This window comes from Schistocerca cancellata, chromosome 1 (assembly GCF_023864275.1).
Source record: "Schistocerca cancellata isolate TAMUIC-IGC-003103 chromosome 1, iqSchCanc2.1, whole genome shotgun sequence".
Taxonomy (NCBI): Eukaryota; Metazoa; Arthropoda; class Insecta; order Orthoptera; family Acrididae; genus Schistocerca; species Schistocerca cancellata.
The window spans coordinates 367,402,411-367,428,037 of record NC_064626.1 but is presented as its reverse complement, the minus strand read 5'-3'; the positions used below and the strand labels follow the sequence as shown (position 1 = coordinate 367,428,037).

Below are 25,627 nucleotides of genomic sequence, written 5' to 3'. Positions count from 1 at the left end.
GCAGAACGTATTAAATTAGGCGTCCTCACGTCAGTTATTGACTGTAGACAAAAAGTGAATGAGCACGTGGAAACTGACTAGGAAAGCATGACAAATTGTAAGTGGTTTCTGGATGAGAAATTATTGAAGATAAATGGGAATAATTATTGATTATTATTCAAGAAAACCAACATGATAGATCAGCAATGAAATTACAGATGTTCTCTGCGGGATCACGTGGAACACAATAATCACAAATCATCAAAATAAGACCAAAGGAACATTACATAATTTCTGATAGGGGAATACCACTATCTGATGAAGAGTTGACCAATATGCACCCTGTGTATAGTTCCACTGAACACAGTGGAGAAATGGCATGGCAACGCTATGGTCAATAGTTCGCGCAGTAACAGCAACTACATCGCAATAATTTTGCATTCGTTCATAGGAGCCCACGAATAACTGGATCCTTTCGTGTCCCTAGGTTTTGGTGACTGTATTTCCATCGTTTTGAAAATATTTCACAGAAACAAAAATAATTCTCGTAAGAAAGACGATTAAATCTTAATTAATTTATTACTCCTTAACGACCTATTGAAGATCAGTCCGTTGAATCAAAATACTCAAAAATCATCTCTGAACAAACTCCGAAATTTCGTTGGAAGGGGTTCTGGTTGACCCTGTGTATCCACTCCATGATCCGTAAGATTTTTATCTATGCTAGGAAAGCATCTCGCTACATGGTAGCACCAGACGTCCAAAACTGCATATTACTTTAGAGGGACATAAGTGACCTATGAACCACGTAAAGGTTAAGAGGATAATTAACAGTTTTTTGTGATGTGATTCGCACTATATTTTTGGGCCCTTTGCTGGAAACTATAAAGCCCAAGATTGTACTTTTACTAGAATTATTTCCATTGATTCGTAGCATATGCACTTTGTCACGACCAGGTTTTTGGGCTAGCCATCTTCAGTCTGATAAAGTAAATACGAGGGTTGGAACCTAAATAGCGGCAACTATTTATTCACAACCGATACAAAAGAGTTACATGTTTGCACCTGTTACTGTCCTTAAAAGTAGTCACCAGGGTTGTGTAGAAACCGTTGCCAGCGATATGGAAATCGTAGTATACCGTTAGCTGAGCCTGTTCTGTTGATGGTGCGAATCGAGCGGTCTCCTGCCTGTCGAATCTCTGGAGCAGTTGTGAAGCGAATGCCACGAAGCCAAAACTGAAACTCCAGTCCAACGAATGGCGTCGTTATGGGTCACCGCGAAAGTCGAAAGTGCGTCAGAGCCCCAATATGGTGAAAGTTATGGTGATTCTCGTGTACGACTGTGATGGTGTTATCCTAACGCATTACGTTCGTCTCTTTTCCAGGGATTCGACAGGTAGTGGACCGATCCATTCACACCATCAGCAGAACAGGCGCTGCTAGCGGTATACTACTACTTCTACATCGCTGGAAACGGGTTCTACACAACGCCGGTGACTACTTTGAAGGGCAGTAACGGGTGCAAACATGTAACTTTTTTGTATCGGTTGTGAATAAATAGTAGCCACTATTTAAGTTCCAACCGTCGTATAAAAGAAAAACCATCGGTAACAATTGAATTACACCAAATATAATGAACTACAATTCACATTAATATTACAAGTAAAATAGGCATGATGTGCAAACACACCAGTTTTTCCTACTGCAAAGCACAAAATGTATCTTCTTGTAAATTTTGTGCTTATCATGTACATGTCATTATTTTGAAAGTGTTGGAAATGCATAGTTTTAGCATCTTTTTACCATCATATTTAAGTAAAATAGAAGGTATGTTTCATTATGTCTGTTATCCTGAATAGTATACTTTTAACTTAAGCAGTTATAAAGAAAACACATGAGTGTACATTAAAAAATGAACTGACAATTCATTAAGGTTTTACAACTCGTCACATTTTTCTACGCAATACTGATTCATTTTTGCTATCATTTCATAATTAACTTTATTTAGGGCGCACTTGGTACTTGTGTTATGAGAAAAACTTTGTATTTTCTCATTAGAGAGGCATTTTCCTGGTGTGGTCTCTGGGACGCTCTTTGTCGGCAGGAGGCGATCAGTGAATGTCGTTAGGAAGATGGAAAATCCCTTGGTGTTGGGCTGTTTTTGCGGAAGTAATCATGCGGCAGACTTTGCTTCTTTGTCCGCCGAGCCAGTGGCTCTTCTAGCCTTGAGCGAAGGGTACCGTGCCGTCACTGCCATCCCCAAAAAATGAATGAGCACGGCATTTTTGCCTGTTCTTTTCGGACATCAGAGGACGAGAAGCCGAGACGCCATCCCACCAGTGTCGGAAGGGCCATTGTTTTCACTCCAAAATTTGGTGCACCCAATCGAATCGAGTCGCCCTGCCTGCCAATGTGCTTGGTGAGAAGAAGCCGACCAATCGATTTGATCCTGCTTCATCCCACTACGAATCCCTTACTTGTTAACATGTGTTTTGTATGCTAAAAGCGGGATGTTTCAGCAGGGCCTCCCGCTTTTTCATGAAACTGACAATGGTACTGAGTCGTCCCGCCCACACAAGGTTTGTTTATTTATTTATTTTTTTAAGTTAGAAATTTGTGGAAAGAGATGTATATTTTAGGGTCATTCAGTTGCCACCCGCAGTGGTAGTCCTCATCTCCTAGCCGACTTTTGGCGCTGATGGGTACAAGGTTTACTGATTTCGAGGAAATGTAAGTGTTGCAGCTCTGGTAGTTCGATCCATATTCTGAGCAGCTCGCCACTTGCTTACATTGTACGCAACTTGTGTTGCTTAATTTGATTATAATTTGTGGCATATTGTTGTACCGTTAACATTGATTTCGCGAGCTGCTCAGATTAGCAGATCTTGTTGCTTGGTCTCCGTACACTTTTTCACATTTTGTGGTACCTTCTCATGGTGTTAATGTCATTTTGTAATTCATATGAGTTTTAGAGAACATCATTTTCTTTTAATTTTTCTTGCGATTTCTGCCAGTCATTTGAGCAAATAAATATCTGTTAATCTCAGTCTTGACTTAGTTACCAAGGTCCTATACACCGTCCTACAACATTTCCATGGTTAGGTGACCCACTAATAGTAGAGATAAGCTGGTGCATACCTAAGCATGTTGTTCTCACTGTGGCGGCATTGTCGATGAACGCAGAGGCCAAACTCAACGATAAGATAGATTAGGAATTCAGAGAAAAGAGCGAGAATTGCACTCGCTCGTCTTATATGATCAAAGATTTGTTTTTAACTGGCTTTGCACTTGCACACCCCGGCTCTCATATACACTCCTGGAAATGGAAAAAAGAACACATTGACACCGGTGTGTCAGACCCACCATACTTGCTCCGGACACTGCGAGGGGGCTGTACAAGCAATGATCACACGCACGGCACAGCGGACACACCAGGAACCGCGATGTTGGCCGTCGAATGGCGCTAGCTGCGCAGCATTTGTGCACCGCCGCCGTCAGTGTCAGCCACTTTGCCGTGGCATACGGAGCTCCATCGCAGTCTTTAACACTGGTAGCATGCCGCGACAGCGTGGACGTGAACCGTATGTGCAGTTGGCGGACTTCGAGCGAGGGCGTATAGTGGGCATGCGGGAGGCCGGGTGGACGTACCGCCGAATTGCTCAACACGTGGGGCGTGAGGTCTCCACAGTACATCGATGTTGTCGCCAGTGGTCGGCGGAAGGTGCACGTGCCCGTCGACCTGGGACCGGACCGCAGCGACGCACGGATGCACGCCAAGACCGTAGGATCCTACGCAGTGCCGCAGGGGACCGCACCGCCACTTCCCAGCAAATTAGGGACACTGTTGCTCCTGGGGTATCGGCGAGGACCATTCGCAACCGTCTCCATGAAGCTGGGCTACGGTCCCGCACACCGTTAGGCCGTCTTCCGCTCACGCCCCAACATCGTGCAGCCCGCCTCCAGTGGTGTCGCGACAGGCGTGAATGGAGACGCGAATGGAGACGTGTCGTCTTCAGCGATGAGAGTCGCTTCTGCCTTGGTGCCAATGATGGTCGTATGCGTGTTTGGCGCCGTGCAGGTGAGCGCCACAATCAGGACTGCATACGACCGAGGCACACAGGGCCAACACCCGGCATCATGGTGTGGGGAGCGATCTCCTACACTGGCCGTACACCACTGGTGATCGTCGAGGGGACACTGAATAGTGCACGGTACATCCAAACCGTCATCGAACCCATCGTTCTACCATTCCTAGACCGGCAAGGGAACTTGCTGTTCCAACAGGACAATGCACGTCCGCATGTATCCCGTGCCACCCAACGTGCTCTAGAAGGTGTAAGTCAACTACCCTGGCCAGCAAGATCTCCGGATCTGTCCCCCATTGAGCATGTTTGGGACTGGATGAAGCGTCGTCTCACGCGGTCTGCACGTCCAGCACGAACGCTGGTCCAACTGAGGCGCCAGGTGGAAATGGCATGGCAAGCCGTTCCACAGGACTACATCCAGCATCTCTACGATCGTCTCCATGGGAGAATAGCAGCCTGAATTGCTGCGAAAGGTGGATATACACTGTACTAGTGCCGACACTGTGCATGCTCTGTTGCCTGTGTCTATGTGCCTGTGGTTCTGTCAGTGTGATCATGTGATGTATCTGACCCCAGGAATGTGTCAATAAAGTTTCCCCTTCCTGGGACAATGAATTCACGGTGTTCTTATTTCAATTTCCAGGAGTGTAGAACAGGAGCCCAACGTTAAAACTATGAACATAACAAAACTAAAAGAAAAGTGACTATGTATCCTAACTTGTTCTCATTAAAATAAGACACGTACTAGATGAAACGAGCTGTATGGTCCACATTTGATTTGGGCATATGTAGTTGATATTTTTTGGAGTCATTAACCTTCTGATTAGTTCGATGTGCCCCGCCATCAATTCCTCTCTTGAATCAATCTCTCTGTCTCAGAGTAACACTTGCACCCTACGTCCTCAATTACTTGTTGGACGTTTTCTAGTCTACATCTTCCCCTACAGTTTTTACCCTTTACAGTTCCCTCTAGTATAACAGAATTTATTTACTGACATCTTAACACGCGTGCTATTGTCTTGTCCCTTCTTCTTGTCAGTGTTTTACATATGTTGACTTCTTCACATATTCAGCGAATGGCCTCTTCATTCCTTACGTTAACAGTCCACCTAATATTCAAAATCCTTTTACAACACCACTCTACTCAATACATACTGTGCACTCATTATACTGTTCATTCAATTCAACAGGTCCTACAATTCTTCTCCTCTTTGGCTGAGAATAGAAATGTCATCAGCGTATCTTATCTCTGATATCCTTTCACTATGAATTATTACTTCATAATCTTTCTCATATTTCCGTGATTGCTTCTTCGATGTATAGATTGAACAGTAGGGGTGAGAGACCACCCTTTCGAGTCCCAACTCTTCGTTCTTGATTTTCCATTCTTATTTTTCTGTCCTGATTCTTGTACATATTGATTATTACTCGTTTTTCACTATAGATTACATTTATTTGTCTCAAAATTTCGAACTGCTTGCACCATTTTACGTTACCAACGCTTTTTGTAGGTTGCTAAATCCTATGGACATATCTTCATTTTTCTAAATTATTACTCCCATTATTAAGCGCAATGTAATAACTGCGTCTCTGGTGCCGTCATCTTTCCAAAAACGAAACTGGTACTCATTTAACACATCCCCAGTTTTATCTTCTGCTACTTTCGTTAAGACTGGAGACTACGAGTACGATGTGAATCTGCCACCGACCAAACGGAAGAAGCATGAAGCGATCAAAAAAGGTGTGGGCCGAAGGGCCGGAAAAGGTGGAAGAGTGCCAAATCCGTGAACAGGATGATGACGTCGAAACGTAGCGACTTAAGGAAACAATGAAACAACCTACGAATTACAGACAGGTTTACAGAACGACAGTGAGTCACCCGGTACTTCATTCAGTAGCTGACGTAAATGCTTACAGAAACATATACAGTGCATAGCATCAAATATGACCTCGCCTATTACGGTGATATAAGTCAATCGTTGAAGGAGACCTCTAGTCGAAAAACAACTTGACAGGTGGGTGGGATCTCTGACAGCCTGACGGAACTCAAAGCAAATCATAATTACGAGTACACGAGACACGTAACACCAGCATGTTAGGATGTCCTGGCAGTGAATTATTCTATCAGCACATTTCCATTTCGTAATTCATCGATAAAGTTTTACATGTAGCTGTTTTCTTTCTTTTTTTCAAACAAAGCACACCTATTTAGCTGTATGAGTATAGACATAGTTAACTTTTATTTTAATTTGCTTTCCACAAAATACGAGGGCATACTGAGAAATAATGCATCCGGTTTTCTTAAGTCAAAACTCTTAAAGCTTTTTAAATAAAACAAACTTTATCAACATTCTACAGCTTCGGTCTTCATGACTACATATTTATTTCTCATCATAGTCACCCCTGCCACGAACACATTTCTCCCAATGAGAGACCAGTTTCTTGATACTGTCACTATAGACTTGTTAACGAAACCACAGTGTCGCCTCTGTTAGCACTACTTGATCACTATCAAAACGAAGTCATCGAAGATGTTTTTTCAGTTTTTGAAACGGATGAAAATCGAGTGGGGCCAAGCCGGGAAGTATGGAGGATGATCGATGACACAGTGAACACAACGCGTCGGATTGTTGCAGACGTGGCAGCGCTCTTGTGTATTCCGACATTGACGTGTTGAAAGAGAGGGTGGTCCGTGTATGGAAGAACTCTTAGAATTCGTATTTTCTGTTTTCTCACGCACCGACACAGTTAAGTTACACACCGCCTTGTTACACGCTATAATTCGGAGTCCTCTAGCGGCAGAGAGTTGCAACTTCGGTCAGCGAAGCGGGAAATTCGACAGTATTGCACGCATAGCACGTAATATCTCAACCGATATTCAGAACAGAACAAAAAATTTGGGGCCATTACTTTTCAGCACATCCTTGTATATTCTCCTGAACACTATGTTCCATTCGCATTAGCAAACTTATATTGCTTAGCACACAGGTACTTAGAAAGTATCCCATTTTCTTAGAGGAAATAATTTAACAAAAAATGGCTCTAAGCACTATGGGACTTAACATCTGAGGTCATCAGTACCCTAGACTTAGAACTACTTAAACCTAACTAACCTAAGGACATCACATACATCTATGCCCGAGGCAGGATGCGAACCTGCGACCGTACCAGCCGCTTGGTTCCGGAATGAAGCGCCTAGAACCACTCGGCCACCGCGGCCGGCAATAATTTTACAGAAGACTAGAAAAAGTCCTTTGAACAGACGGCCGGAAACCAAAACCTTTTCGAAATTTGTTATATTCTGTCTCACGACGGCCATATCTCTGTTTTCACTACAAGAGATACCGACTTGTTTTTCAAACATTTTTTCACAGTCTTAGAAATTGGTAAAACGAACGTGACAAACCCTTCTGCAACGTATGAACGTTGTCGATAGATTTTACAGTCACCAATGCTTTTAAATGTCCCCACACACAGAAATTCTAAAACATGAAGCTCAGGTGAACGAGGAGACAATCTTACTGATCCTTCTCGATTACTGTATCTCTCTTTAAACGAATGGGTTAGGTAATGTAGTACGAGATCAGAAAATGGTATGGGCTCCGCAGTCAGTAAACCACGTCAGCCGGCCCTTGTGGCCGAGCGGTTCTAGGCGCTTCAGTCCGGAACCGCGCTGCTGCTGAGGTCGCAGGTTCGAATCCTGCATCGGGCATGGATGTGTGTGGTGTCCTTAGGTTAGTTAGGTTTAAGTAGTCGTAAGTCTGGGGGACTGATGACGTCAGATGTTAAGTCCCATAGTGCTTAGAGCCATTTTTTGTTAAAATATTTCCTCTAAGAAAATGGGACACTTTCTAAGTACCTGTGTGCTAAGCAATGTAAGTTTGCTAATGCGAATGGAACATAGTGTTCAGGAGAATATACAAGGATGTGCTGAAAAGTAATGGCCCCAAATTTACACCGTAGGTGTAACCACAACAGAGAGATATATTTCGAGAGACCTGGAGAGACCAGACAAACCTGTGGTTCCTGAAGAGGGGCAGTGTCTTTTATGTAGTTGAAGGGGCAAAACTTTGGACGAATGACTGATTAGCCTTGTAAGATTAGCCAGCATGGCTTTGTTGTGTCGAGATTGAATGGCGCCTGGCTGTGTTGTGGTCACGTGACGTGGCGAGGAAAGTATTTAAGCGGAGCAGAGACCAAAAGAGGCATCCTTCTAGCGACGTTATGAGCCACAGATGGCGTAATCCACCCACATAACAACTCTGACAGTGACAGATTCTTACGGCCTGGCGCCTGGAAACGAGCATCTCGTACTCAATAAAGCTGGATAGTTGTTCGCAAGCTGTTGTGGTGCTGCTCGTGAAGAACGGTGAAACCAAGAGGAGGCAACAGCGTGTTGGACGTCCATATCTGGTCAAAGAATACAGAGGTTTGAGGCTTGCCCTCTCTGTAAGCAGGATCGGCGGTGATCTGCAGCAAATCTGAGGACAGAGTACAGTGCTGGTGCCGGCAGAAGTGTTTGGAGCACAGCGTTCAGCGCGCATTATTGAACAAGCGGCTCTGTTGACACAACGATATCGTCAGTTACAATTGTAGTGCGCACGGGATCATCGAGATTGAACCATGGGTCAATAGGAACATGTCTCCTTGGCAGATGAATCACGTTCACACCAGGTCGGTGGTCATGTTTCGATATGTCGTCATCAAGGCGAGTGGCTCCTCAAAACATGCACCTCTTCACTGCTGCAGACCAGTGGGCCAGTATTACGCTATAGGTGACATTAATCTGGGCTCCTTGAGCCCTGTCTTAGTAAGCACGAAGACACCTGTGGACTACGTGGAAAGTATTGATCCCTTCATGCTTGATGTATTCCCCGACGGTGATGGCATCTTTCAGCACAATGATTGGCCACGTCACAAGGCCAGAATCATACTATATTGCTTTGAGCAACATGATAGCGAACTGACGTTGATGTCTTGGCCACCAAATTTACCCAATACGAACCCGATGGAAGACATCTGGAGCGCTATTGGACGTCAGATCCACGCCCACAACCCACTGGCCCTTAGTTTAAACTTGTACATAAACGTCCGGTGCAACATATCTCAGAAACCTATCAAAGACAAGTCAAATCCATGCCAAGCAGAATAGTTGCTGTACTGCAGTGCAAAGGTGGAAACACGTCATGAAGCAGGTGGTCATAATTTTTTGGGTCATCAGCGTATACCTCTTAAGGTACTTGATTTTCAGTCCTCTCCATGGATCATGGACCTTGCCAAGAGGAGGTAGGCTCAACAATACGGAAGCTGCACCATAGGTGGAACCACAACAGAGAGGTATATTTCGAGAGACCTGTAGAGACCAGACAAACCTGTGGTTCCTCAAGAGGGGCAGTGTCTTTTATGTAGTTGAAGGGGCAAAACTTTGTACGAATGACTGATTAGCCTTGTAAGATCAGCCAGCATGGCCTTAATGTATAGGTACTGTGAACGACTGAAAGCAAGAACATCCAGCTTGTGAGGTAACGGGCGAGATTCTAAGTGCGGGGGCCTCTCGGCAAGCCGGAGCTCGTCAGCAACCGCGTGGTGCCGAGCATCGGCCGGAGCAAGAGGGGCAGCCCTAGATCGTGGTCCAGGCCGTCCGCGTCGCTGGGAATTCCACGTTGACACTGTGACGAGCACTGTGTCAATGAAGGAGACTTGTATGCCGGGAGTGTCAAAGATGGCGGACTTCGTGAAACCACAATCGCATACACTTCACAGCTCATGATACCTTAAAAAGAAACGTGAGCGTTACCATTATTTGCACGATGATTCTGATGGTGTAGTAAGATTTTCAATGTCTTTATTAGTTTAGAGTTTAGTATGGGACTGTAAATTATACAAGTAACACCCAGTAACGGATTTCCAAAATCTAAACGGTTCATCCGATTTTTTCGATCGACATGTCTTTAGAAACCTATTAGTGTAAACCTAAATTGGTATGAATTACTATTTATTGCTTATGCCGTAAGTACTACATAGTTACACGAAAACACGGTAGCAGCATGCTTATAAATATATTTATTCGTCTGTGTCTTTGTTTAAATCCAATATATACTATTTATGAAGCCATTGATTAAATATTTACTCTGTTTTAGAAAGCACAGAGACATTAGGCCACTGGTCTACCTTCTGTTGATACTCCTTTGACATATATTTGTTTAATTTGTTTATGTATTCAATAATGTGTGTTAGAGCGTGTTTATCGTCCATCCATAGGAATATTTATTCAGTTTCAAGTTATTTAAATGTAAATCCAGTATTTTGAATGTGATTCATTAAGTTTGTGTGGGTGCGTTGGCTTGTAGACATGGCGCGAGCGGTCTAGCCAATCACAGTGCTCGTGAATGGGGAGACTGGATGGAAGTGAGGAAGAGTTCTGAGCAGGACGGCACACGGCACAGGACAGGGAAAGTCGCACAGGACAGAGAGTGTTGGATGTGGAGCACCGACCGTCAGTCATGGGAAAGACTTGGAGAGGAGCAGTTTGCCCGTGATCACGAGAGATACAAATACTTCGGAGTGCCGATTTGAGATAGCCTTGGTTTCTGCAGTGAAGACGTAGTATGCTTTTAGAAGTGAATACCTCGCGAGCGATGTTGTTGTTCATAACTAACTACCTGAAATAGAATCTATTGTTTACCTGTTATTCAACTTATATTTTATTTAATTGCTGGAGCACCGACACCAATAATTTTTTTGCAGTAATAAACGGCATTCTTAAAGGTACTTCTGCTACCTTAATCGTCATTTAAAGCAGTTAAAAATAGTACCTGCAGGTTTTATTTAATTGCAATCTTTCATTTATAAATTTCTATGTCACATTCAAAATTTGCAATTGCCGAGTGATAGAAACCTTCGACCATTCGATTCATGTGTATATTCGTACTGTATACTCTAGACTCAGCAGTATTTGGCTTGTAATGCGGCAACTACGTATCCTAGCCCCTAGACAACGAAACCAGCCAAAACTTTCAGTATTGCAACTCTGACTCAGAGGGTACATAGTTGAGGACCACTCATCACATTTACTGTTTGAAAGTCCACAAGCTCTACTATAGGACTTTATCCTCTTGGGTAAAATATACCAGAGATAAAACAGCCCCCATATGGATCTGTGGACAACTACTCTGGATGAAACTTCCTGGCAGATTAAAACTGTGTGCCGGACCGAGACTGGCGGAAGTAAAGCTGTGAGGACGGATCGTGAGTCGTGCTTGGGTGGCTCAGATGGTAGAGCACTTGCCCACGAAAGGCAAATGTGCCGAGTTTGAATCTCGGTCCGGCACACAGTTTTAATCTGCCAGGAAGTTTCATATCAGCGCACACTCCGCTGCAGAGTGAAAATCTCATTCTGTACTCTGGATGATGTTGTCGCCACAAAACTCAAAGCTGACATTTTACTGGTCAGAGCATGTGAATAAGACCTATTAACTGGGTATGAATGTTGCAGAATTTAAAGAGGAGAATGAATATGTTGAAGTTAGACTTAGTGGAAATCAATGTTTTGTAGAACAATTTAGATGTGGAAATATCTAATGTAAGAGTTTACTGTGTCTTACACCAAGTGTGGTATAGAGATGAGCTGTGGACGTTCACAAACGCTGCTTTACCTAAAGGTTCATATATATATAGTGTGTGTGTGATGCTAATGATGTGAAGCCTACGTATTTAAGATGTGGAGATATTGCATGGTACACCATTTATGAAGTGGCACAAATTTCAGGCTGTCTAGATACATATGAGTATGGCACCATAATGGCGACTATCAGAAGTGATCGAGCTCCGTCTTCTTTGAATTTTTTTTAAATTTTAAATTTTTTTCATTCCGACAATCACAGCTAGTTTCGTCCCGCCATTTTGCATTTTTAAATTTATCATCACCGCCATGTTGCATATTTAAATTTCTCAAGAGCACCCACCACCTTTGATTTCGCCATCTTGATTCGTGACTTTAGATGGAGCATGGCTCCTCTCGGCACTAGCCATGTGGGAAGTGCACCAGGTTAGTCGTAGCTATGCTACTATTGTGTTTCTCTTAAAGGCGGCACGCGACTTGGACGCGGAATGAATAGCGTCTTCAAAAAGATACTATAAGATCAAAATCAACAATATTAAAACAAGGGTAATGGATTATCAAATTAGATCAGGTGTTGCTGAGGGAACTAGATTATGAAATGAGACACGTGAGTAGTCGATGAATGGTGTTATTTGGACAGCAAAAGAACTGACGATAGCCGAAGCAGAGAGGATATAAAATGCAGGCTTGCAACATCTAGAAAATCATTTCTGAAAAAGAGGAATTTGTTAATGCGTAATATAAATTTAAGTGCTAGGAAGTGTTTTCTGAAGGTATTTGTCTGGAGTGAACTTGGGAGATAAACAGTATAGACAAGAAGAGAATAGAAGGTCTTGAAATGAGGTGCTACAGAAGAATGCCGAAGATTAGATGAGTAGATCTAATCCAAAAAGTGGAGGAACTGAATCGATTTGTGGAAAGAAAAATTATTTAATAACTTTATTAAAGAAGAAATCGATAGACAGGAGACATCATCGTCAGTTTGGTAGTGGATGGAAGTCTGAGTTGGGGTAGAACTTGTAGAGGGAGGCTTAGGCTTGAATATAGTAAGCAGATTGAAATGGATGTAGGCTGCGCTAGCTGAGCACAGGCGAAGAGGCTTGGTGAACATAGACTAGCATGGAGAGCTGCATCAAACCAATCTTCGAAATGTACAGCACAACAACAGTAATAAAATATGAATTCTGGACATACTTCTGTAGCTCTTTTTCTAGCGCCCATCAACACTGACTTCTGTGAGAACATAAAACACTTTTTCAAACATCCTGTGTATTGTCCAGCATCTACGTGTAGTATCTCTTCGCAAGACCATTATTTTGCAGATAATAAAATACAGTAAACTGAGGTTCGTTATGTCTTTGTTATATCTGTTGTAGCCAAACAGTATTACAACAATTCCATACTGTGATGCTATTGAGCCTGACACGTGTGTGTTTGTTTTCTAAACATCTCATCTTTGCCCGATGTATCACGAGCTCCCCAGACTCATTATGTATGTTATGAATTTCTTCTGGCTGATAATTCTCTACTGCGTATAAAGTTTTCAGTACTAGACTAATTTCATAATGTGCTTCTGGAGATCATGTGTTATCGCTTACGTGACCGGTTGCTGACCTCTACGAACGCACAGTTCCGTGAATATTCTGGGAGATCAGCGTAGTGTAATACGCGATAAAGAACGCGACTGATCAATTTCCAAAAGTCTTTTGCAATAGCTTTCCAGAGTGATTATATTCAGTGTACAAAAATATGTTACTCCTCATGTCGAAAATATCACCTGTACAAGGTGTGTTTAAATTGTGGCTACCAACATTGCTGCGACGAGGTACTAATAGTCTGTGAAGAATTGAGCCGTTGAACTACATCAGTGTTCTGATTTAAAGTAAGTGTCGAGAGACTTCTACACTTTTGCCTGTTATGGGACACTTGTTCCGTTCCTACATATACACTTACGGCAAACGTTCTCCACACTCCATGCTATTACTTTTCCTCTCTGCGGCTCTATCCAGTGCAAAGATAATTAATCCAAAATTTCTCTCAACAGTGTCACTAGTCTCCAGTTTCTCGTTATAAAGCCTTTCATAACCTTGTTTCCTTATTAAAGGACCAAAAATATCGTGACAGATAAGCTACAGCACTTTATACTGGGTGGAGAGCCATCCTACTTGTAATAAAGTAGTTACTGTTCATATTATACATGAATGGCCATTAATAATTTAGCGAGTGGTACCTGTTGCAATATTTGACTATTTCTAGAACAAAGTAAATTCTATCGGACAAAAATGTTAGTAATATCCAGTTAGATCCTAACAAAGTATCAAACTGACGCGAAGTCTACCAGTTAGTCCTTAATACTGAGGAATTCAAACTTGAGCTCTTCATGGAACATGGCATACTTCGAGGACAGGATTAATGAGTAGCAAATAGTCAGTCATGCCATACACACAGTTGGGAACAAGAGTGTGTAGAGATATGAAGGAGATCCACCATAAGGTAAAGAAAATTGCAGGCTACTACTCATTGGTGTGATACAAGTAAGCGCTTCGTAGGAGGTCAAGTTCACAACGAAAAGCCCGAGAAACCTCACAATTTTCGGACTTATTTCAGGTTTTCGCCTTTATTTAGGAAACTATGCGTTCTTCGAAGAAATTTATTGGTTCTCATTACTGCAATGAAACCCGCGGCTCCTGGCTTCTGTGCCAAGGTCGGTGTGGGTGTAGGCCGGCAAGACTGTTCTTCATGAAACTTTGCCAGCAATGAGCAGGGTCGTGCTCCAACGTTGACGACAGTTTTCATACAGGAGACGAAGACGACCTGGATGAGTCCTTTTGCAGTGCAACTGTCTAAGCAGCTGAGGCGGCAGAAGGTAGTGTAATACTTCGCAGAATTATGCATCTTTACTGATCAATTTTTCTCTGTGATAACATTAATCATTCAATAACAGTCTTTTCCGTTGAAAAACAGCAATAACGTGCGGTTCAGCCTTGACCTTCCACAGTCCCTCATACTTTGCTTGGACCTTCTATTGTCCGAGAGCGTTCCAGATGACTTCGGTATAGACATTTTTCTCCACACATCGACAGTTCACAACACAACTTATCTGTCTTTTGTGTCCATATTCTATCACTAAATGCCTTCATTCTTTTTACTTGAAGTGATGATGCAATCCTGGGCTCGACATTCACTCACTTCATTACCTATAGATACCGTATTCATTGTTCTATTCAGTGCGATGTACATAATATTTTGTGGATACAGTCTGATAATGTTTTCATCAAACATGGTTATGTGTTTACTTTATTCTCAAAAAAAAACCAACATCTGTACGCACGGAATGTAATGTTTAAATATTAATACAAACAAATGTGCTTAAGTGATAAAAGGGTGTATCGCTGTGTTTCCTTTCGAATTGGTATCTAATAATTGCGCTGCGTCGCACCTAATTTAATTCCTCAAGCAGAAGTGGATGTGTTAAACATTTTAATTGAAACCGTCGTAGGACGTAAATGCTACATTTTTGGACATAGGTTCCTATTCAAAATATTATGGACACACAACCTTTTACAGGTCCTTGAAGTACAAACGTAAATTTCAGAACACTCTGTATACAAAGGAGGACGGTGCGAATAATCGCAGACTTTTGACTGGTGAGAGGAAAAAATGTCGAGACATATTAACTGGCAGATACTGAAAACAATTGTACATTTTGCAAGAACCTACTTAGAAATCGTCCTCTTTCGCAGGTGAGTGGTCATTGTAGATGGCTGCCATGCGGAGGACCCGGATTCGATTCCCGATACTGCCATGGACTTGTCCTTGGTGGGAAGACTGATACGGGGTATATTCGGCCTCGTAAAGCCGGTTGAGGAAGAAACCTGATGGAGAGATAGCGGCTTCACGGTCTAAACGTCGACAATGGTCGGAAGTGCCGTGGCCTGACCCCATCCTCTTCCTTATGGCACCCGCATGACGCCGCATGGTGGAAAATGACATGGCGGCCGATGAACATGGCGTGGGCTTCAGGGTCTGTTCTTGGAATTTCTTTTCTATTTTTCCAACTTAGAAATCTTCAAGGACCTTCATTACAAATATTCCTTAGCCCCTTAACAATACATCCGGTAGAGGCAGTTCATATGAAATTAAGCTCACAAAGAGGCGTACAAGCACTCCATCCGTGAACAGAACGACAAAATAGCCCGATGAGACAAAACATTATGACCACTAGCAATGAGAGACTGTTTTCAGCATTGAAGCGTCACGGTCATGTGACGCTGTAAGGAAAGTATAGCGGAGCAGAGACGCATGGGAAATCATTCTGGCAACAAGTGCTGTACATAGGGAAATGTACACTCCTGGAAATGGAAAAAAGAACACATTGACACCGGTGTGTCAGACCCACCATACTTGCTCCGGACACTGCGAGAGGGCTGTACAAGCAATGATCACACGCACGGCACAGCGGACACACCAGGAACCGCGGTGTTGGCCGTCGAATGGCGCTAGCTGCGCAGCATTTGTGCACCGCCGCCGTCAGTGTCAGCCAGTTTTCCGTGGCATACGGAGCTCCATCGCAGTCTTTAACACTGGTAGCATGCCGCGACAGCGTGGACGTGAACCGTATGTGCAGTTGACGGACTTTGAGCGAGGGCGTATAGTGGGCATGCGGGAGGCCGGGTGGACGTACCGCCGAATTGCTCAACACGTGGGGCGTGAGGTCTCCACAGTACATCGATGTTGTCGCCAGTGGTCGGCGGAAGGTGCACGTGCCCGTCGACCTGGGACCGGACCGCAGCGACGCACGGATGCACGCCAAGACCGTAGGATCCTACGCAGTGCCGTAGGGGACCGCACCGCCACTTCCCAGAAAATTAGGGACACTGTTGCTCCTGGGGTATCGGCGAGGACCATTCGCAACCGTCTCCATGAAGCTGGGCTACGGTCCCGCACACCGTTAGGCCGTCTTCCGCTCACGCCCCAACATCGTGCAGCCCGCCTCCAGTGGTGTCGCGACAGGCGTGAATGGAGGGACGAATGGAGACGTGTCGTCTTCAGCGATGAGAGTCGCTTCTGCCTTGGTGCCAATGATGGTCGTATGCGTGTTTGGCGCCGTGCAGGTGAGCGCCACAATCAGGACTGCATACGACCGAGGTACACAGGGCCAACACCCGGCATCATGGTGTGGGGAGCGATCTCCTACACTGGCCGTACACCACTGGTGATCGTCGAGGGGACACTGGATAGTGCACGGTACATCCAAACCGTCATCGAACCCATCGTTCTACCATTCCTAGACCGGCAAGGGAACTTGCTGTTCCAACAGGACAATGCACGTCCGCATGTATCCCGTGCCACCCAACGTGCTCTAGAAGGTGTAAGTCAACTACCCTGGCCAGCAAGATCTCCGGATCTGTCCCCCATTGAGCATGTTTGGGACTGGATGAAGCGTCGTCTCACGCGGTCTGCACGTCCAGCACGAACGTTGGTCCAACTGAGGCGCCAGGTGGAAATGGCATGGCACGCCGTTCCACAGGACTACATCCAGCATCTCTACGATCGTCTCCATGGGAGAATAGAAGCCTGCATTGCTGCGAAAGGTGGATATACACTGTACTAGTGCCGACATTGTGCATGCTCTGTTGCCTGTGTCTATGTGCCTATGGTTCTGTCAGTGTGATCATGTGATGTATCTGACCCCAGGAATGTGTCAATAAAGTTTCCCCTTCCTGGGACAATGAATTCACGGTGTTCTTATTTCAATTTCCAGGAGTGTATTTACATAAGCGACTTTGAAAAGGGTAGATTGCTATCGGCGCCAGGGAGCGTGCATCACGGAAGCGGCAAAGCTGGTCAGCTGTGCATGTGCTATTGTCACGAGCACTTATGGAAGGTGACTGAAGGGCGGTGAAACGACGAGTAGGCGACTATATTTGACGTGCACGCCCCATCGTAAAAACTGCTTGCGTGCTCTGTAAAATAGGGTAGACAGCGATCCGTTTAAGATATGATGACAGAGCAGATTCTTGGTGCAGGCGCAAGTGTTTCGGAGCGCATCGTTGAGCGCACATTGTTAAACGCAGGGGTCTACAGCAGTCAGTCCCTACGTACATGTAAATTGACACCAACAATTACGAATGGCAGGGCATCATCGAGTTTGGTCCGTGAACATACAGAAATGCGTCGTCTGGTTGGATGAATCTTTTTTAATTCACCAGGTCGATGGTAGTGTCCGGACACACCGTCATCCTGACAAATGGCTGCCGCACCAGGGAGGTAGGGCGGTGGGGACAAAATTATAGTATGTGGGCCACTCATACGCGCTTCCACGAGACATGTGGCAGTAATCGAAGGCAACATGACAGCTGTGGACTACGTGAAGGCTGCTTTTACGGAGCATTTACATCCCTTCATGATTGATGTCTTCAATACGCCGATGGCACTTTCCAATAGGGTAACTGTGTCACAGAGCCACAATCGTGATACCGTGGCTTCAGGAGTGTAGCAGTGAACTCAGGTTGATATCTTGGTGACGAAATTCGTCTGATCCCAATCCAATTGAACGTATATCGAACGCGCTATTGGCGCCAGCTTCACGCCCACAAAACACCGGCCAGTAATCAGATATATTTTCAAGGCAGTATCTAGTTCCATGAGGTCTCATCGTAATTGAGGCCCATGAGTGCAAATGAATTCTCTTTCTCTAGGTAATCTCCTGTGATGATTATATGAGAGAAACCTGAGTCCGTCGGCCGTTGTGGTCGAGCGGTTCTAGGCGCTTCAGTCTGGAACCGCGCGACCGCTACGGTCGCTGGTTCGAATCCTGCCTCGGGCATGGATGTGTGTGATGTCCTTACGTTAGTTAGGTTTAAGTAGGTCTAAGTTCTAGCGGATTGATGATCTCAGCTGTTAAGTTCCATAGTGCTTAGAGCCATTTGAACCATTTTTGAAACCTGAGTCCCGCATCGGAATTCGAAGCCAGATCCCTATCTTTCACAGGCAGGCCCTGCCATTTACACCATCCAAGATTTCTTCACAGATTGGCTCAAAGCTAAGAGGACTTGTGAGCAAGTGTATATTATTAACTATCGGCAAACAGTCTGCTTCACACGCAGCAAAATCAACGTTTCAGTTACTGTTGCCGGAATCGTTAATCAGTATATCTACTTGCGATGTGCAACAGTACCTCTTTTGTGCTATTGGGTCCGCATCCGTATAGTTATCACAGTCAGCGGCTTCCTGACAGTGCATGTGATGAGAAGACGACGGTCATAGAGGAGAGCAATTGCGACTTCACCGCCGGTCAGTCAGAAACCACTGCGACAAGACGGTGTGGTGGGGGTTTAATGACACTGGGTTCAACCTACGAGAGGTCGATTAAACCGCTTTTTTCTTTAATGGACACAAATTCTAGACTGTGGTACTACAAAGACACAATTTTTGATATTTTATTAATTTTTATTTTTTATTCGTAGCTTTCGGACATGAGGTACTCAGCCAGCCTCCAATACGTGACACGCTGTCCAGTCACATTGATGTGCCCACCTGTCAAAAGCCTGAATAACCACCTTCTGCAGAGCAGACTTGCAGGAAGCGAGTCAGTTAGGTTCGGGAAGATACCGGCAGGGATGTGGAACCATGGCGACTCCAGTGGCGTGGCCAGCTCCGCTCGGTTTCTCGGTTTAGGATCAATGGTGCGAACAGCCCCATAGAGGTAGTCCTACAGATTCTCGATTGGGTTTAAATCCGTGTTGAGTGGCCAGGGCAACACGGAAAACTCATCCTGGTGTTCTTCGATCCACGCACGTACACTGCGACCTATGTGACACGTTGCATTGTCTTGCTGGTAGATGTCGTCATGCTGAGGAAAAACAAACTCCATATACATAGGAGAGGACACGGTCCCGAAGGATGGATGCATACTTGTGTCGTTTCATTGTGCCTTCCATAACGATGAGACCACCCAGGGAGTGCCACGGAAATGTTCTCCACACCATAACGCTCCCTCTGTCGGCCTGACCCCTACCGAAGATTATTGCAGGGTGTTTGGAGCATAAAGCGTAGTTCACCTGAATAGGCCACCTATCTTCAATCATTGGAGGTGTAAAGTGTCAGGCAAATCCAACACCTTCCATGAAAACCCTGACATGATAAGCAAATCCGGCAGTATGTCACATAGCTCCGAATAAATCCTGACATTAAATTAACCAAAGTAATACGATCAACGAGTGAGCAAATGGAATACCACAGACTAACACAAGAACGCCTAAATGCATGTCATACCTTCCCACCATGAAACAGACGCAGTTCCGAGGGGAGAAACGAGAACAGAAGCCGAGAGCAGAACAGTGTTAAGCTAGAAGGCCCTACGATAAGGGACGGACACCCACGTCGCCAGCTGACTGCCAAGATCACCCCCAGCCCATGTTAAAAGATAGAGCCCTCCAGCCCATGTTAAAAGATAGAGCCTCCAGAAGAACAGTATAGATCTTACGATAACACTAAAAGGGCCACACCAGCTGCAAGCTTTAGCGTGAGACTTTTTCGCGTCTCTGTTACGTTGCAAACGTTAAAAACATTGCCCCACCACGAAAAGTATAGCGTTTCTCATTGGATAGACAGAATTTTGTAGGCGGAGCTTAAGGTTAACATTGAGACCCTGATCAGTCAGTTGAAAACACAGCCATATAGCTGTTTTTAAACCAACTTCGGTAAATTGTAGTAAGGAGAAGTTAGCAGGGAGTTGCTTCCGAGTCGGCGAGGTGTGTGGAGCTATGCCGCCTGCCGCCCCCTGATGCTGCCTAAACACCGACAAGGTAATGAACGCACGCGATGCCGCATTTTTGAGCACATAAGGCTTCACTCAGAACTGCAGAAGTCTCATCTGTTACATCCTCTTTTTGCGTAATACTAGTGCCGATCGTCAATTAAAGCTCATGGTATTCACATTTGCTACGTAAGTTAAAATCTGAAATGCGATGATTTTTCTGTTATATAATTATTGAGAAGCCACGTCAGCCACTGTAATTTACGACAAGTTAAATAAGTAATTAAAGATAATTGAGGGTCACTGTAGACCATTTTGATAGTTTTCTCTTTTTATGAAACTTAACTTAAACCTAGATTATAGATGTGATATAGCATAGCTCATCCATAGGGAATATTCGTTCACATTTTTGTTGAACGCAGTTGGTTTTTATCATCCTGTATTAAAACATTTCCTTTTATCAATAGTGCAATTTATAAACAATGTTTTGTGAGTAGAATAAAATTTCCAGTGGTAAACTTAACTTCTTTTTCGACGTTATTTTACCAGCTAACTAAAAATAGGAAAGTCTTGAACCGCTTCCACTAAATTTAGTTAGTATTAAGATTCTTTTACAGGGTATGCAGTGGAGCTGACGCTGAAATCATTGAGTATTTGATTATATCATCGCTAGTCTCACTGAACCCTTCTGAACTCTACATGTCATGTGTGGTCTGGCGTCTCCTTACCATCAACAGGTCCCAGGTTCAAACTAGTCAATTCCCTAAAAAACACGCTCAGAGCGTCGTTGCGCGAAAGTGGTAGGGAGACACGACTTAGAACAAACAGACACCATGCAGAATGTTAGAGAGGTACATTTGGGTATAGGTGTGCAAATTCCAGCCTTCGTCGCCCATGAACAGCAGTCAGCGTGAGTGCATGAATCAGGACCTGCTGCGGAGGCCCATCTGCAGCAACATTCGCAGAACAGTCGTTGAGGAGACACTGTTGGTAGCCCCTTGGTTCATCTGGGCAGTCAGTCGCTCAACAGCTGTACGTCTAGTCGCTCGCACACATCTCCGCAGCCGCTGTTCGTGACTGTGATTTATGGCTCGTGGTGCACCACAGTTGCCTCGGCGGTGGTTTCGGATAGCGTCATTTTGCCATACACGGTATACTTTAACCACGGCGGCAACGCGAACAGTTTACAGAATTAGTCGTTTCGGAAATGCTTCCACCCTTGGCGGTAAAGCCCTTTTGGTTGTCTGATAAGCCGCCTGCTTTCTGCATTATGACAAAGGTTGCATTGTCCTTTTGTGTCCCCCCCCCCCCCCCCAAGGGGTCATGCTTTATTTATTGTCCACTTGTCGTGTACATAGTTCCGCGTAGTCAGCGCGTACACAACTTTCCCACTAGAGCGCACCCCACTAAGCACAACAGCGCAGGTGCAGCGCTCGACTGTCTCTGCACTACGAGATGGCGCTGCCTTAGAGACGGACCAAATTCTGCTTCCGCCGATCCGCATATTAATATGTAATGCAGCCAATGTGATTTCTGCTAACGTAGAACCTTTTCTCCTCGGGGATCACACTCGCGCCGTGATACCTGAACATGCGAGGTATTATAACGAGTGTACAGACCTCCGATTAGTCAGTCTGCATTAGTCTGTACGAGTCTGCATTTATCTGCACCTGTCTGTACCAGTCTACATTAGTCTGTACCAGTCTATAGTCAAGTTTCAGTCTGCACGTAATAAGATTACCATATTCCTGTACATAGCCATGAAGATAAATGTATAGACACTTTGTCAAGTACCAAGACCAAAGGAACATCAGATTGTCAATTGTAAATAGCATCCAGAATCAAGTTACCTAAGGTTTATGCTTGTTACTATTTTAATAAATGTGTGTGAAAATTAATCAAGTTCTGTTTAAAGTTTGTCACCGTCAATCTCCTACTCTAAGCATGCAAGTGGCATTTCTATTGTCTGACCTAACGGCAGAAGATAAACACGCCACGATAAGACCACGAGACATATTGCTGACACTCGCCTACTTCGTTAGAGTGACGAGTCAAATAATCTGATGGTGTGTGTACCGAAGGTCATACAGTACGCACACCACACCACTCCTACTGCTGCCACCTGCCGTCTGTGGGTGGTTACTGCACGTTGACGTCGAACATAAGCGGTGCTTACATTAATGTGACTGGACGTGTATGTTCAAATTAAAAGTTATATTCAATCACACACATCATACCACACTCAGTAATTACGTTGGTTGTATTCATAAAAATTAAATAGTGATGCGTTTATCCGCCGAAAAGTTATGTATATATTATTAACTATTATTAACTACGCCGGACTTATTGAACCAGTTGACGTCACATAATAGTCATGACATACAACAAGCAGTCACGTTGACAAATGTTATATGTCACATTAGACGAAACATCGGCTTTGATTATTCGTTGTGATAATCTCGCGGTGCCATAAATGACACATCGCTATCCGAACTAACATTTCAGTTAACATTTATGCTTTTTATGTAATAGAAAATTGCATGAGTACCGTCTAAAACACTGTCATAAAACTTTATTTTGCTGGAACTAGTTCCTCCATTTAGTCATCATGCGGTAGGCTTTAATGCCTGAAATGGTATATATAGCAGATGCCCATTATTTCAAGATACATACAGTGGGTTTGTTTCAATTTAAGACGACTAAATATCTCGATGCATCGTATCAAAAAAATGTTATACGTGAAAAATTAATATTGGCAAAGAGGACACCTGTCTGTGATATAAATACTCGCTTGCTAACCACCGCTTATGTATGGGCGGTATCAACTTTGTATTTTCAAATGAGTTCCTTCCCCCCCCCCCCCCCTCGACCACCACCCAACCTTATTTTTATTGCCTATTCTGATTCTACGCAAAAAATACATACGGATTATTCAAACCATTGTTTCTCATTTCTGGACAATGGCGCTATGATCAATAATATCATGTGTGTTCGTTTTTGCAAGTAAAGAGTCGACATTTTTGATTCTACATTTCACTTACAATGTAATGGTTCACATTTATGTTCAACATTTACCTTAGTGTTGCAAATTTGATTTTACAATACAATATTATTAGTGATTTGAATGGCTGGTTGGAAACCACGTTTAGCGTCATCGAGAATCAATAAGGTGAATCTAATAATTTTCTGTTCCCATCGGGCTGCTTCTTTTTGGTGAGTTCCCTTGCCTATGACTATTCGGGTGCTTGATTTCGGTCAGCCCCCTCGGCGCTCGCCTTAGGAGTGCTTGACTTCGGTGAGTACCCTTGACAAGTGCCTCTGTCACTATCACTTCATGATCATTTAACGGAGTTAACGGCGTTTGGATCGAAACACTCACCGAGATTCGTCACCCTGTTGGGGGGGGGGGGGGGGGGGGGTTCGAGGGCAGCCGTCGAAACCAAGCATTCCAATAGTTTGGGTATCTCATCACAATTAATCTCGTAGGGCACAGAAAACTACGTTACCATACGAGCAGGTTATTTGCCAGAAATGTCAATGTCTATCCATATTATCTGTAGTATACAACCACATCTGCAACATTCAAGCAACGTTTGAATATCAGTATCAACCGTTAGAGGACAAACGTTTACATTTACCTCATAAATGAAATGTAGAATTAAATGCGTCTGTTCTTAATTGCAAAGACAGGCGCACAGGTTGTTGATCGATTACAGCGTCACTTGCCACAAATGGAAAACAATTATTTCAGCAAACTGTACTTATTTTTGGCGTAGAACCCGAATATACAATAAAATGGGAGGGTGGGGGGGACGGTCCCATTTGAAAATACAAAGTTAACCCCGTACACGGAGGAGGGGTGGTTCGGAGGTGGTCAGTTACAGTACAGACAGATGTCCCCGTTATTAAAATTAATTTTTCACCTAGAATATATTTTCATACGACGCTTCGTTCCCGAGATATTTAGTTGTCTCAAGTCAAAACAAATATCATGCATATGTTAATGCTATGTAAGAAATCTTGCAATAATGGACATGTGGTATACAGCATTATAAGTCAAAAGCTTGATGGCGTAAATTGCGGAAGCAAGTTGCAGCGTATTAAAGCTTTTTAGCAGCTTTTTGGTGTAAGATATTAAAATTTCTGTTACTGAAGTTGTGCAGTACAACCTAAAGAAGTGAAAACCATGCTATTTTTACATTTTGTGTGCTACGACACGTTTATATTACTCGGAATATCCATCCATTTCTCTGAGGCGCGTCAACTGTGCCCTCTGCATTTTCTCTGACCCACCTACCTCTATCTGTTCATTACGAAACGTCTGACGTCATCATACTCTTGCATGACATCACTTCCGTTACAGTCGTCCTTCGCACCACGCTCCCTTCCTTAGACAACATGGACGTCACAAAACGTAAGACACTCTGGAGGTTACCTGGTCGTCTGAGGGCAGCACCATCGAAGTAACAGACGATGCGGCGGTTGGAGGCGACGACGGCGTGGGCGGCGGACCAGAACGTGGCCACAGCCACCAGAAGCAGCAGGGTCTTCGCCATGGCGGGGAACACCACACTGTGCGATGAGTTGCAGTGCAGACACCAGCTGTTTACCAGCGACGGCGGGGGGCACCGCTACCGAACGGGTCGGGAGGGGAGTTGTGACGTCACTTCAAGGTGGCTCCGTCGCATCCGCCGGCGCACTTCTTCCTCCTACTGATCGTAAAAGCAGTTTCAATGTTGTGCGGAACTGGACCTGTACAAAAGTTTACCCTTCAAGGTGAAAACTAGGGGTCAGTTAGATCGTAATATCCTGTTGAAATCGATGTCCTTAGAGATTACACTAGACTAAAACGAATACGAAATCGATGGAGACCATATTCCAGCATACATTCCATTTAATTTGCAGAAGATGGAGCTAACTTTACTCTGTAAGATCATAAATGGATTGGACAGCACCTCCTTCATAATATAAGTGACGGAAGACGGAAGAAAGTGAGAAATTAAAGTCTTGTCGACCTTGTGATCTTCCGAGACGATGAGAACTTGGCGATAAAATTGAATGTTTTTGACCTTGCTGATAGAACTGTCGTAAATTTCAGCTGAAACAATCTGAGGTCAACTGCGGAAGTCCAAAATGTGTTGCCGGCCGCTGTGGCCGAGCATTTCTAGGCGCTTTAGTCTG

At 44.2% G+C, this 25,627-nt stretch overlaps 1 protein-coding gene across 3 annotated transcripts in view; it reads right to left on the bottom strand.

Moving 5' to 3' along the window:
• Window positions 1-25,049, bottom strand: part of LOC126174792 (chitinase-like protein EN03) — a 165,016-nt gene extending 139,967 nt beyond the window's left edge. Inside the window, exon 1 of one of the 3 annotated variants that reach the window (XM_049921190.1) lies at window positions 24,882-25,049. In XM_049921190.1, coding sequence (XP_049777147.1) covers window positions 24,882-25,002 — 121 coding nt within the window. In that variant the 5' untranslated portion in view covers window positions 25,003-25,049. The remainder of the gene's footprint in view (window positions 1-24,881) is intronic. The other 2 variants (XM_049921166.1, XM_049921174.1) reach the window with 2 other exon arrangements.
• Window positions 25,050-25,627: the final 578 nt, after the last annotated feature.